Raw genomic sequence first — 15,105 nt, forward strand, 5'->3', positions numbered from 1 at the left:
CACCTGAGAGTAGGTCAGGCTTTGCCTTTTCCTTTGTAGGAACCTCTACATATTCCCTGAGGAAACTTAATGAACACAGTTGAATTTCACTTCATCTCAGGTCTTTGAATATGGCAGTCCTGGATTACAATGAGAAAGTTAAAATCCTAATAGTATTGCATCTTTCTTTCTCTAATTCTTGTTGACTATTTGGGGCCCTATAGTACAATCCTAAAAAGGTGATCGTCCTTTTTTATTTCTCAGCTCCACCTATATACCCTCTCTGGACGATCCTTCAATACTATCTCAGACCACTGCTGTGACATTCTTCTTAATCAGAAAAGCAATTCTCCCCCTTTTACCCCATCTCCATTTCACCCTGTAGCCTGGAACATGAGGTTGCCAGTCCTATCCCTCCCTTAGCCTGATTTCCGTAACGGCTTTAACATCCCAGTCTTAGCTCAGGATCTTAGCTCAGACCTGTGCATCATTTGTATAGGGAGGTTTCACGGCAGTCGGGTCACGACCCATGACCCATACTGTTGCTACGCTACTCCAAATGGATTACACGCGATGAACTGCAGGTAGGCACTTACCATTGTTTCCAGCGTAGCGGGCCCGTTAAAACCCGCTGAAATTGTCAATCTTTGCGCTGTAAATAATTATGGAAATCGGGATAAGCGTGTGAGACAATTAGCCTACTTCAGAATTCCAAAAGTGAGGAGAAATTACAGTAATTAGAAACAAGAGCTTAAGGGACAACAACAGACAGAGTGCTTGGCGAACATTGGCCATTTGTTCACTACATCAACTAAGGCATTATTTGTGTTTTTTCTTGATTTCTTTGGCATCTAAAAAGCTTCACAAGTGATAAATCTGGCTGTAAATGCTTTAAATCGCCCATAATTCCCAAGTGGGTTTTTACATACAAAATGAAAACGCATCTGAAGAAAAATTTACAGCCAGATTTATCACTTCTGAGAATTTTTAGATACCAAAGGAATCAAGAAAAAACACAAATAATGCCTTACTTGAGCAGTGAGTAAACGCGATAATTCCCAATATTTACAATGTTTACCAAGCACTTTAGCTGCTGTAGTCCCTTCAGTTCTCGCTTCTCTATACCTTCATTTCGCGTCACGTTTGGAATTCTAAAGTTGGGTACATGTCTCTCACACTTACCCCGATTCCCACAATTTTTTTCAGCGCAAAAATTCAACATTTTGGTGTTTTTTAACAGGTAGGAAAGTACGTGTTTCTTGCATTAATAACATATACCGGAAGTGACGGATGTCCTCCAGTTGGATTTAGCGGCTCCGTGCGTCGAGCCCTATGACCCAGTGACCTTACGTGCAACCCCCCCATACCAAAGAAGATATTTGGCAAAGATCCTGCTATAGGATCTTTGATCTTTGGTATCTTTGCTCTCGAGGCGGATGTCGGTCTGTGTGCGTGATGACGTATGCCGTGGTGACGTCGCACGGGGAGGGGGCGCAGTTGCCGTGATGACGTCGCACGAGGAGGGGGCGTGGTTGCCGTGATGACGTCGCACGGGGAGGGGGCGTGGTTGCCGTGGTGACGTCGCACGGGGAGGGGGCGTAGTTGCCGTGGTGACGTTGCACGGGGAGGGGGCGTGGTTGCCGTGGTGACGCCGGAGTCGGGACGGGGCGGGGTTTTGCAGGTCACGAAGTGGTGAAGGGGTGGAGGGAAGATGTCGGAGTCGCCCGACACACACAGTCTGGTGTCAGCGTCGTCGCAGATCAACCTGAGCGATGGCGACGGGGTAAGAACCGGCGGGCGCAGTGCCCCATCGCTTCGGACACCGCCTGCCCTGCGCTCAGTGCACATCCTGCCGGCCCCATTGCATCTTCCTTAAGCTGCTTCCAGCCTCTTGCCCTCCCTTGCCCGGCTCTACCCTCATCTTGCCCGGCTCTACCCTCATCTTGCCCGGCTCTACCCTCCTCCTGCCCGGCTCTACCCTCCTCCTGCCCGGCTCTACCCTCCTCCTGCCCGGCTCTACCCTCATCTTGCCCGGCTCTGCCCGGCTCTACCCTCCTCCTACTGCCCGGCTCTACCCCTCCTACTGCCCGGCTCTACCCTCCTACTGCCCGGCTCTACCCTCCTCCTGCCCGGCTCTAACCCCTCCTCCTGCCCCGGCTCTACCCTCCTCCTGCCCGGCTCTACCCTCATCTTGCCCGGCTCTCTACCCTCCTACTGCCCGGCTCTACCCTCCTACTGCCCGGCTCTACCCTCCTACTGCCCGGCTCTACCCTCCTCCTGCCCGGCTCTACCCTCCTCCTGCCCGGCTCTACCCTCCTCCTGCCCGGCTCTACCCTCCTCCTGCCCGGCTCTACCCTCCTCCTGCCCGGCTCTACCCTCCTCCTGCCCGGCTCTACCCTCCTACTGTCCCTTCCCCTGCATCCCCTCACCACTTCAATAAACTTATTATTATTGCACTACTATTGTTTGTTTTTTGAGTATGTGTGTATGTATATTACAGTGTACTATGTTTACATATTCAGTTGTGCTGCAGCAAATAAGAATTTAATTGTTCTTTCTGGAAATCCTCATCAGTCTCCATGAACTCTGGCAGACACTAAGCTAGTTCTTCATGCACCTCCAGGAGCCAGTGACTTCCGCAGAGCCTCCGTGTTAGTTGCCCACTCACTGATCTCATGTTTGTTTATCTTTTCGGTCGTGTGGATTTCTGTGTCCAAAACAATCGTAGTATGTTATTGCTTTATTGATTTACGCAGGGCCTGATTTAGATTTTTGTATTGCGATTTTGTGTGTTGATTGAAATAGGACTATATTTTAATGAATTGAAACCCTACTAGATGAGTTATAGTGCCCTCCATAATGTTTGGGACAGACCCATCATTTATTTATTTGCCTCTGTACTCCACAATTTGAGATTTGTAATAGAAAAAAAATCATGTGTGGTTAAAATGCACCATGTCAGATTTTAATAAAGGCCTTTTAAAAAAAAATAAATTTTGGTTTCACCATGTAGAAATTACAGCTGTGTTTATACATAGTCCCCCATTTCAGGGCACCATAATGTTTGGGACATGGCAATGCCATATAAATGAAAGTAGTCATGTTTAGTATTTTGTTACAAATCTTTTGCATGCAATGACTGCTTGAAGTCTGCGATTCATGGACGTCACCAGTTGCTGGGTGTCTTCTCTGATGATTCTCTGCCAGGCCTGTATTGAAGCCATCTTTAGCTTATGTTTGTTTTGGGGGCTGGTCCCCGTCAGTTTTCTCTTCAGCATATAAAATGCTCAATTGGGTTTAGATTGGATGATTGACTTGGCCACTCAAGAATGTAACATTTTTTAGCTTTGAAAAACTCCTTTGATGCTTCAGCAGTCACGGTGGCACAGCAGTAGAGTTGTTGCCTTACAACAAAATGCAGCGCCAGAGACACAGGTGCTGTCTGTATGGAGTTTGTACGTCCCTCCCCGTGATCTGCTTGGGTTTTTCTTCGAGAACTTCGGTTTCCTCCCACACTCCAAGACGTACAGGTTTGTAGGTTAATTGGCTTGATAAAATGTTAAATTGTCTAAGTTGGCTATATGCAGAGTACTGCCCCGCCGACTACAAAATTCAGAAGGTTGGGATCATTTTCTTGCTATAGAATGAACTTCTGGCCAATGAGTTTTGAGGCATTTGTTTGAACTTGAGCAGATTGGATGTGTCTAGACACTTCAGAATTCATTATGTTACAACCAACAGCAGTTGTATCATCAATGAAGATACACTTCAGCAACCATACATGCCCAGGCCATAACACCCTCACCACTGTGTTTCACAGATGAGGTCATATTTTCTGGATCTTGGGCAGTTCCTTCTCTCCTCCATACTTTACTCTTACCATCACTCTGATATGTTAAACTTTGTCTCATCTGTCCACAAGACAGATGGCATGTTGGCCTTCCTAACAAGAGGAGTTCAGTAAAGGAGCAAAGAGGCACTCTGCAGTTGTATAGGGCCCTAGTGAGACCACACCTGGAGTATTGTGTGCAGTTTTGGTCTCCCAATTTGAGGAAGGACATTCTTACTATTGGACTATTGAGGGAGTGCAGGGTAGGTTCACTAGGTTAATTCCCGGGATGGCGGGACTGTCATATGTTGATAGAATGGAGAGGCTAGGATGGCATACTCTGGAATTTAGAAGGATGAGAGGATATCTTATTAAAACGTGATTATTAAGGGTTTGGACATGTTATAGGCAGGAAACATGTTCCCGATGTTGGGGAAATCCAGAACCAGGGGCCACGGTTTAAGAATAAGGGGAAGCCATTTAGAACGGAGATGAGGAAAAACTTTCACACACAGTTGTGAGTCTTTGGAATTCTCTGCCTCAGAGGGTGTTGGAGGCTGGTTTTCTGGATGCTTTCAAGAGAGAGCTAGACAGAGCTCTTAAATATAGCGGAGTCAAGGGATATGGGGAGAAGACAGGAACGGGGTACTGATTGTGGATGATCAGCCATGATCACATTGAATGTCAGTGCTGGCTCGAAAGGCCGAATGGCCTACTCCTGCACCTATTGTCTATTGTCGATCAGTCTAACTGTTTCTTAAATGTTGGGATAGTCCCCGCCTCAACTACCTCCTCTGGCAGCTTGTTCCCATCACCCTTTGTGTGGAAAAAGTTACCTCTTAAGAATACTTCAAACAAAAAACATTGAAATTATACTTCTGCAATGCACTAAAACGTGATTTTAATACATCAAATTTCAAAAAGTCCCTACCGTGGGAGGGGGTACCCTATCCAACACCCTCCTCCCTGCACTGCCAGATGTGAGCGGGGAACTGAGGCCAGTTTTCCGTGATGTCTGGATCCCAATGCTCAGTACCATTTACAGGTGCCCTACTCCAAATACCATTTATAAGTGCCCTACTCTAATCCACCATTTGCAGGTGCCCTCCTCTAATTCACCATTTACAGGTGCCCTCCTCTAAATCCCATTTACAGGTGCCCTTCCCTAATTCACCATTTAAAAGATGATCACAAAATATAAATTAGATAATATTATTTTATTGTTCTGATAATAATAATCTCGGATTAGTAGAGACCCTTCTTCAGACTGAAAGTCATGGGAGAGATATGGGTGATGATGTAAAGAACAATGAATAAAAGATATTCAAAAAACTGTAGCAGAGAATTCCACAGATTCACAACTCTCTGGGTGAAAAGGTTTTTCCTCATCTCAGTCCTAAATGGCCTACCACTTATTGTTGAACTGTGGCCCATGGTTCTGGACCTCCCCAACATCGGGAACAATCTTCCTGCATCTAGCCTGTACAATCCTTTAAGAATTTTCTTTTAGATACCCTCTCATCCTTCTAAATTCTAGTGAATACAAGCCCAGTTCTCATTCTTTCATCTTATGTCAGTTCTGCCATCTCAGGAATTAACCTGGTGAACCTACACTGCACTCCCCTCAATGCCAATAATGTCCACTCCCCAAGTATTGCACACATAATAATGTCCTTCCTCCAAATTAGGCGATCAGTATTGCACACAAGACTCCAGGTGCAGGCTCACCAGGCCCTGTACAATTGCAGTAAGAGCTCCTTGTACTCCTGAACTCAAATCCTCTTGGAATGAAGGCCAATAACCCCTTTTTTTCTTCATTGCCTTTGTTTGTACCTGCGCGCTTACTTTTCAGTGACCCGCGCAGCATTCTTCTGTCTGCTCATTGCCACCTACCCTTTTTTTAAATCTGACACCATTCAGATAATAATCTGCCTTCTTGTTCTTGCCACCAAAGTGGATCACCTCACATTTATCCACATTATACTGCATCTGCCCACTCACCCAACCTATCCAAGTCACCCTGTAGCCTCGTAACATCTTCCTCGCAGCTCATACTGCCATCCAGCTTTGTGTCATCCGCAAACGTGGAGATGTTGCCAGTCAAGCAGTATCTGTGGAAGGACAAATGTCAGAGTTGTTATCGTGAAGAGTCTACAATCTGTAATGTTAACTGGCTGTGTAGGAAGAATGCTAGTTTGCAACGAAGATAGACACAAGGTGCTGGGGTTACTCAACGGGTCAGGCAGCATCTTATTGTATGCCAATAGGTGACATTTTGGGCCGAGATCCTTCTTCAGACTGAGTGTTAACTGACTTTTCTTTTTATGGGATTATTCTCAGTGCCTTGACCAATATTGATTCCTGATCAACATCATCAACACTACAAATTACCATTAATGTTGGTTGCTTATAGGAGCCTTCTGTGTGCTCAATCGCTCCCTGTTTTTCAGTGTAACTGTACTTCAGAAACAAACCGCTTGATTGTAACATTCTGAAAGATTTATTTTCTTCATTCAAGGGATGCAGATTTAATTACTCATTCCTCGTTGGTAGTAAGCTGCCTTCCTGATTGCTGCAGTCTTTGAGGTGTGAATTAACCCAACAATCTATTATAGTCAGAATTCCAGGATTTTGACTTGGCAGGATTTCTATTGACAGCAGTATATTTCCAAATTGGGATGAACATGTGGCTTGGAGGGCAACTTCCAGGTGGTATAGTTCCCATGCTATTGCTGCCCTTGTTCTACCAGCTGGTAGATGTTGTGGGTTTGGAACGTGCTGTCTAAGTAGTCTTGGTGAGTTGCTGCATTTCATCCTGTAGATGGTACCAAATGCTTCTTCTGTGTGTTGGTGGTGGAGTGAGTGAATGGTTGTGGATGGGGTATCTATCAAATGGGCTGCTATGTCCTGCATGGTGTCAAGCTTTGTGAGTGTTGTTAAACATTTACTCATCCAGGTAGATTAGTTAAAGTGGAGATTATTCCATCACACTCCTGACTTGAGCCTTGTAGATGGCGGACTGACTTTTGAGAGTCAGGAGGTGACTCATCTCTGCTTTTGCAGCCACATTGTGTATTAGACAATAGGTGCAGGAGTCGGCCATTCGGCATTCAATGTGATCATCCACAATCATTACCTTGTTTCCGCCTTCTCCCAATATCCCCTGACTCCGCTATCTTTAAGAGCCCTATCTAGCTCTCTCTTGAAAGTTTCCAGAGAACTGGCCTCCACCGCCTTCTGAGGCAGAGAATTCCACAGTCTCCATCCACAAGTCCAACCTCCGCAGTTTTGGGGACAGAGCCTTCTCCAGGGCAACTCCCAGGCTCTGGAACTCCCTCCCCCAACTGATCCGCAATTCCGTGTCCCTCACCATCTTCCAGTCCCACCTCAAGACCCTTCTCTTCACCTCTGCCTATCCTTAGCCCCACGTGCCGTCCTTTTTCATCTGTGCATTAATTGACTCATATTGTGTTTTGTATTGAATTCTGTATTTGCTTTGTGTACTAGTCATGTCTCTACTATTTATTTAATTCCCCTTACATGTTTTTCCTCTACCTGCTAAATTTTTGTAAGGTGTCCTTGAGACTCTTGAAAGGCGCCCATAAATAACATTATTTATTATTATTATTGTTATCCTCCTCACAGTTCACACCGAGCTTTGTGTCATCAGCAAATTTGTTAATGTTACTTGTAATCCCTTCATCTAAATCATTAATATATATTGTAAATAGCTGGGGTCCCAGCAGCGAGCCTTGCGTTACCCACTAGTCACTGCTTGCCATTCTGAAAGGGACCTGTTAATCTCTATTCTTTGTTTCCTGTCTGCCAACGAATTTTCTATCCATTTGCCATTCTACCCCCATTACCATGTACCCTAATTTTGCCCACTAATCTCTTATGTGGGATCTTATCGAATGCTTTCTGAAAGTCCAGGTACACTACATCCACTGGCTCTCACATCCATTTTCCTGGTTACATCCTCAAAAAATTCAAAAAGATTAGTTAAACATGATTTCCCCGTCGTAAATCCATGCTGACTCGGACCGACCCTGTTACTGCTGTCCAAATGTGCCGCTATTTCATCTTTTATGAATGACTCCAGCATCTTCCTCGCCACCGATGTCTGGCTAACTGGTCTATAATTCCCTGTTTTCTCTCTCCCGCCTTTCTTAAAAAGTGGGATAACATTAGATTTATCCCACTTTTTAAGAAAGGTCTACTCCTGGTCAAAGGTCACTCACAGATAGTGGGAGATTAGCTGATGGTCTTGTCAATAAATGTTAGGGGTGATAGCTAGATTTATTTTTCTTTTTGAATACCATCATTATGTGGCATTTATGTAACATAGATGTTACTTGCCACCTTTCAGCTCAGGACTGCATATTACCTGGGTCATGCTGCATTTGTTTGTGAACTGTTTCATTATCTGAATGTTACAAATGGTGTTGAACCGTATTGGCTGAAGAGTAGTAAGTTTCACGATGGGGACCACATGGATGAGGCTGAGATGGATCATTCACATGGCACATCTGGCTGAAATTTCTTGCAGATGCTTAATCTTTCTCTTTTGCACTTATGTGCTAGGTTCACCCAGCATTGAGAATGAGGATGTTTGTGAAGCTGGCTCACTTTGAGTCCGTTTGTCCACCACCATTCACACCTGGATGTGATGGGATTGCAGAACTTAGATATGATCCATTGGTTATGGGAGGGGGGGGGGGGGGGGGGGGGGGGGGGGGGGGCTGTCTGTTGCGCTAGTATGTTAGGTGTTGCGTGCTGAAGGTACTGGTTTCCAGAGGGCTAGTATAGACATTGTGAGCCGTATGGATGCTAGGGCAGGCATCCAACTGTTGCAACGATTTTAAAAGCCAAGCCAAGGCAAACAATTGGGCTGCAGACACCCGACAACCAAAATTCATTTTGTGAACGCAAACCTTTTAAAAAAAGGCGAGGCAAACAATTGAGCTGCAGACACCCGACAACCAAAATTCATTTTGTGAACACAAACTTGTTAAAAAGGGCTGCAGCCACTTTACAGCCGCATTGAGGGGACTCACCGTGGAGTAGACGTGCGTTCAGTGTTATTCGCAGCTCAGAGAGCCGTGATCCTCTCGCTTCCTGGGTCTGGCAGAGACAAGTGAGGCACGACACTTCCTAGTTTTATAGTCCCTCCCCTTGCCGCCAGCGGGGGCAGCAGAGAGAATGGGGAATGTTGTAAAAACATTAATATCTCTCTAATTTTTAATCGACGGAAAAAATCCTCCGCACTCATACGGCGGAGGGGGGCTCAGAGCGAGGTGGCCAAAAATGGCGGCCGTAGTTGCCGGTGTTCTCTCGGAAATCGCAGCACAGTCGGCCAAAAGCGGTCAAGATCAGAGATTTAGTAATATAAGGTGGCATTTTAGTAATAAAAGATAAGGCATTTTAACCTCCAAAATATTGACCAGGATTGCCACAATACTAAAGGCTTGGATGGGGGTGGAATTTTTAAAGTTTAGGCTATTATAACTTCTTATGTGGATGGCCCTACTTGACAAGGGGCAAAACTTGACATTCTCTTGGGAAATAATGCTGAGCAGTTGACTGAAGTGATAGTGGGGGAGCAGTTTGGGATCACTGACCATAATTCTATATGTTTTTAAGTAATTATGAAAAACATTAGGACTGGGCCAAAAGTTCAAGTCCGAAAATGGGGCAAGGTCACTTTTGATGCCATTAGGAACTTTCAACAGTGATTGAAGGAGGCTGTTAAACTTGAGATACGGAGAGTTCAAGACGTGCAAATTCCTGTTGGAGAGAAGGGCAAGGGAAGCGTGTGCTGGTTGACAAGAAATATTGAGGCTTTGGTCAAGAAAAGGAGGCATATCTGGGCAAAGGCAAAATCTCATAATTGGCTGTAATTTTATTGAAAAGGACGTGATAACTGCTGGTCATTATTTCTTTATATGCAGAAAAATAAAACACCTAATTTTCTTGTTGAGCAGATCGATGATAAAGAATTTGATATTCCTCAAGTGGATACACCACCTACCTTGGAGAGCATACTGAATGAGGTAAGCTTTGCACTAAAATAAAACATTTCCATCTATCTATCTATCTATCTATCTTTAAAACTGTGTGTGTGTTTCTGCCTGTCTTGTGGTTGCCAGCCTGTGGATGCCAGCCTTTGATTCGTTGCTATGCCAACACCAGACCCACAAACGCCTAGATTTTTTCCATTTCGGTAGAGATTTCACTTTTAATTCCAATTATTCACTCCTCATTAAATTTTGTCGTGTTTATGTACGCCTCCTGCTGGCCAGCGACCATAACGGCTGCTGGCGCCCGCCTCTCGCCTCAAAGACGCCATTTAAAAACAGCCGCACTGCTGAGTGCTCGAATCTTCAGTTGGAGGACCACGTTTCTCGTTGGGGCTACGGGTAGGGAAAGGCTGCGTTGGGGGAGCAAACTGCACTTGGTCTAGTACATAACTAAAACTCTGATCTTGTGCTCTTCCGGTTTGTGCGATCTTTCTATTTGCGATAGTGCGACGATTTATTGCCAGCTCACTCACCGAGTGCACCAAGTTTTGTTCCGATCGGTGGTCTATTGTAAAAGTTAGCGAGGTTTAAAAATCTAAAAATCGCGCATTCGCAGATAGTTCTCTCCTGCCAGTCAATGCTGCGTGGATTGGTCTTTACTCCTGTCACTCCGCGAGGCTCTCTGCCCCTTCCTGTGCCATTGCATCTTTACTGGAGCTGAGGATGGCCAGCAAAGGTTTCCGACCTGACACAATTTTCGGAGGGACCGGAAGAGGCCCGGTGCCGGAGATGTCGCCAAACGGAAAGTGGAGAATCTGATCCCAGCGGAGGAGAACGACTAGCTCCCGCTGTGAGTCCCCATCGCACCGCCAGCTCCAGCCCCTTCCCCTCTGGTCCTCCTAGCTGGCTCCTGACCCCCACCCCCGTGATATCCCCCTCTCCCCCACAACCCCTGTCTTTTCTCCAAGCTCTCTGCCTCCCCCCCCCCCCCCCCCCCCCCCCCCCCCCCCCCCTCCCCCCCCCCCCCCCCCCCCCCACCCCCCCCCCCCACACCCCCTCCGCCCCCGCCCCTCCCCCCTCCCCCACCGCCCACACCCCCCCCCCCACGAAAACAGACCTTTAGGGCCGTTTTGTTCACATTGACCGACCTTTCCTGGTAAACACACCTGTCCAAATATCTATTAAATGTTGGTTTTCTATCTGCCTCAACCACTTGCTCTGGCAACTCATTCCATATGCACCATCCTCTGGATCCTTTTAAATCTGTCCCCTCTTATCCACCAGTTTGAAGAAGGGTCTCGACCCGAAACGTCACCCATTTCTTCTCTCCAGAGATGCTGCCTGATCCGTTGAGTTACTCCAGCTTTTTGTGTCTATCTTCGGTTTAAACCAGCGTCTGCAGTTCCGTCCTACATCCTCTTATCTTAAATCTCTGTCTTCAAGTTTTTATTTTACTTCCCTTGGAAACAAAACTGTGCATTTGCCTTATGTATGCACCTCATGATTTTATATATCTCTACAAGATCACTCATCAGTCTCCTATGGTTCAAAGAATACAAGTCCCTGGCTGCTGACCTCTCATAGGGTTATAGAGGCATAGAGCTATACAGGATGGAATCACGCCCTTCAGCCCACTTAGTCCACGTTGACAAAGCAGGCATTCTGGCTTGGTCCAATTTAACTGTAAATGTATCATTCCTGAGATTTAATAATATAATAATAATAATAATAATTTTATTTATAGAGCACTTTAAAAACAAACATAGCTGCAACAAAGTGCTGTACATCACTAATCATTGACAAAAAAGTTAATACACACCAAAAATAACAATCAAACGAAATAGTAGGAAAAGACATGTAAAATAAAGAAACATCAAAAACACCACAAACAGAAGCAAAGCCTCAGGCATGGTCAAAAGCCAGGGAGTACAAATGCGTTTTAACACTGGATTTGAAGATGGACAGTGAGGGGGCCTGTCTGATGTGCAGCGGCAGGGTGTTCCAGAGTGCCGGAGCAGCAACAGAGAAGGCTCTATCCCCTCTGAGCCTCCGACTAGACCTCGGTACCTCCAGGAGCAGCTGACCAGCTGACCTGAGGGACCGGGCAGGAGTGTATGGGTGGAGCAGCTTAGAGAGGTAAGGCGGGGCGAGCCCATTCAGAGATTTAAAAACAAATAACAGTAACTTAAAATGAACCCGAAAGTGCACCGGGAGCCAGTGTAGGGAGGCCAGAATTGGCGATATGTGCTCCCTCTTTCGAGTCCCTGTTAAAAGGCGAGCAGCAGCATTCTGAACTAACTGGAGACGAGCCAGTGAAGAACGAGCAACACCAAAATAGAGCGCGTTACAGTAATCCAGCCTAGATGTAATAAAGGCATGGATTACTGTCTCAAAATGCTGCCGCTCGAGAATGGGCTTCACCTTCGCCAGCTTCCTTAGGTGAAAGAAGCTGGACTTAACCACCGCGCATATTTGGCGATCTAATTTAAAGTCACTGTCCATCCTAAAACCCAGGTTCACAACTGTTGGCTTCACGTACCTTGACAATGGACCTAAATCAACAAATGGAGGTTCACGGCAGCCATTGGGATCAAATAAAATCACCTCTGTCTTCTTTTCATTAAATCCAAGAAAGTTTAGGGCCAACCAGGACTTAATGTCATCAAAACAAGACAGAAGCGATGTGATAATAATGTGATGCCTGAACCAAGCAATGCTCACACTGGTGATTGAGACATCCAATGCACAAAAGGTAATGTGTTACCATATTCCATGGCCATTGAGGATAATAACGTGGAACTAAACAGCCTGGATAGCCTGGCCTAGCAATTTGTTTGCATAGTGACAACATTAAAAAGCTGTTGTGAAGGTAGATGTTAGCCCAGAATTTGTTCTGACTTCAGGGGGTGTAGTCATCTATTGGGAAATTTGAATCCTGACTTTGTAGTGGAACATTTGTTTGCACTAGCACTTTTTCAGTGCAGAACATACTCCAAATGATACCAACAGATGTGTACCACCCACAATATGTCTGCAGTGAGTTTTTTAACCTTATTGATCTGAAAAGCAACAGTTCTTATTTACTCGCAGAAAAACCTGTTTTTATGAATATATTTCTCCTGAAGTCACACATTCATTGGTGTCACTAAGATGTGCAAACTTTTGCAAGCTCAAAGAGAGCTGGAAATCAACGTTACGGTACCCTCAGCTTCCAAACCTTGGAGACATTCTGGACTGCAGTTCACTGCCATGTCAGAATTTATTGCTTACTGTTGCATTTTGGAGATCACCCAAACTGCCTTTATTATTCCTTCAACTCACAAGAGCATGGACAGTTTCTGCCATTGCAGACTTCTCCAAAGTGCAAAGTACTCGTGTCCTTGCAGAAACGTCCATGGTAACCTGCCAGGAGCTCAATGGCCTTCTTACTCATAGAACATGACTGTCAGCGGTTTAATTACTGGGCTTTTCTGAGTTCGTCAGGAACACTTTCCCATTGCAATTCCAATCACTGACGTATCCATTCATTTAGTTGCATTTTTCCCCCAGAGCTTGTGAAGCATAATTTGCAATTTTGTATACCTGTTTATAGAAAAGGCTGTAATGGTCTTGCATGCTAAGCGAAACACTTGCAGTTGAGAGAGCTTACAATAGGTCATCAGGCAATATCAGTATCGATGGCATTACATAGAAACATAGAAAACATCGAAAAATAGGTGCAGGCCATTCGGCCCTTCGTGCCAGCACCGCCATCCAAGTTCAAGTGAGTTTATTGTCATGTGTCCCTGTATAGGGCAATGAAATTCTTGCTTTGCTTCAGCACACAGAACATGGTAGGCATTTACTACAAAACAGATAAGTGTGTCCATATACCATGATATAAATATACATCATGTGTGTATATAAATATATACACACATGAATAAATAAACATTCAATATTCAACATGGCTAGTCATCTTAAATCAGTACCCCGTTCCTGCTTTTTCCCCCATATTCCTTGATATCTTTAGGCCTAAGATCTAAATCTAATTCTCTCTTGAAAACTGTGACATTGTTACAATGTGGCATTAGAAACATAGAAATGTAGAAAATAGGTGCAGGAGTAGGCCATTTGGCCCTTCGAGCCTGCACCGCCATTCAATATGATCATGGCTGATCATCCAATTCAGTATCCCGTACCTGCCTTCTCTCCATACCCCTGATCCCTTTAGCCACAAGGGCCACATCTAACTCCCTCTTAAATATAGCCAATGAACTGGCCTCAACTACCTTCTGTGGCAGAGAGTTCCAGAGATTCACCACTCTGTATGAAAAATGTTTTTCTCATCTCGGTCCTAAAGGATTTGCCCTCTATCCTTAAGCTGTGACCCCTTGTCCTGGACTTCCCCAACATCGGGAACAATCTTCCTGCATCTAGCCTGTCCAACCCCTTAAGAATTTTGTAAGTTTCTATAAGATCCCCCCTCAATCTCCTAAATTCTAGCGAGTACAAGCCGAGTCTATCCAGTCTTTCCTCATATGAAAGTCCTGACATCCCAGGAATCAGTCTGGTGAACCTTCTCTGCACTCCCTCTATGGCAATAATGTCCTTCCTCAGATTTGGAGACCAAAACTACGCAATACTCCAGGTGTGGTCTCACCAAGACCCTGTACAACTGCAGTAGAACCTCCCTGCTCCTATACTCAAATCCTTTTGCTATGAATGCTAACATACCATTCGCTTTCTTCTCTGCCTGCTGCACCTGCATGCCTCCTTTCAATGACTGGTGTACCATGACACCCAGGTCTCGTTGCATCTCCCCTTTTCCTAATCGGCCACCATTTAGATAATATTCTACTTTCCTGTTTTTGCCACCAAAGTGGATAACCTCACATGTATCCACATTATACTGCATCTGCCATGCATTAACCCACTCACCCAGCCTATCCAAGTCACCTTGCAGCCTCTTAGCATCCTCCTCACAGCTAACCCTGCCCCCCAGCTTAGTGTCATCTGCAAACTTGGAGATGTTGCATTCAATTCCCTTGTCCAAATCATTAATATATATTTTAAATAGCTGGGGTTCCAGCACTGAGCCTTGCGGTACCCCACTAGTCACTGCCTGCCATTCTGAAAAGGACCCGTTTACTCCTACTCTTTGCTTCCTGTTTACCAGCCAATTCTCTATCTATATCAATACTGAACCCTCAATACCGTGTGCTTTAAGTTTGTATACTAATCTCTTATGTGGGACCTTGTCGAAAGTCTTCTGAAAGTCCAGATATAACACATCCA

The 15,105-nt window shown here is 45.2% G+C and overlaps 1 protein-coding gene across 1 annotated transcript in view; it reads left to right on the plus strand.

Moving 5' to 3' along the window:
* The first annotated feature begins 1,644 nt into the window (after window positions 1-1,644).
* Window positions 1,645-15,105, plus strand: part of vps8 (VPS8 subunit of CORVET complex) — a 434,442-nt gene continuing 420,981 nt past the window's right edge. Inside the window, exons 1-2 of the mRNA XM_055638558.1 lie at window positions 1,645-1,762; window positions 9,793-9,861. Of these exons, the coding sequence (XP_055494533.1) occupies window positions 1,691-1,762; window positions 9,793-9,861 (141 nt within the window). The 5' untranslated portion in view covers window positions 1,645-1,690. The remainder of the gene's footprint in view (window positions 1,763-9,792; window positions 9,862-15,105) is intronic.

This window comes from Leucoraja erinacea, chromosome 7, assembly GCF_028641065.1.
Source record: "Leucoraja erinacea ecotype New England chromosome 7, Leri_hhj_1, whole genome shotgun sequence".
NCBI classification, from domain to species: Eukaryota; Metazoa; Chordata; class Chondrichthyes; order Rajiformes; family Rajidae; genus Leucoraja; species Leucoraja erinaceus.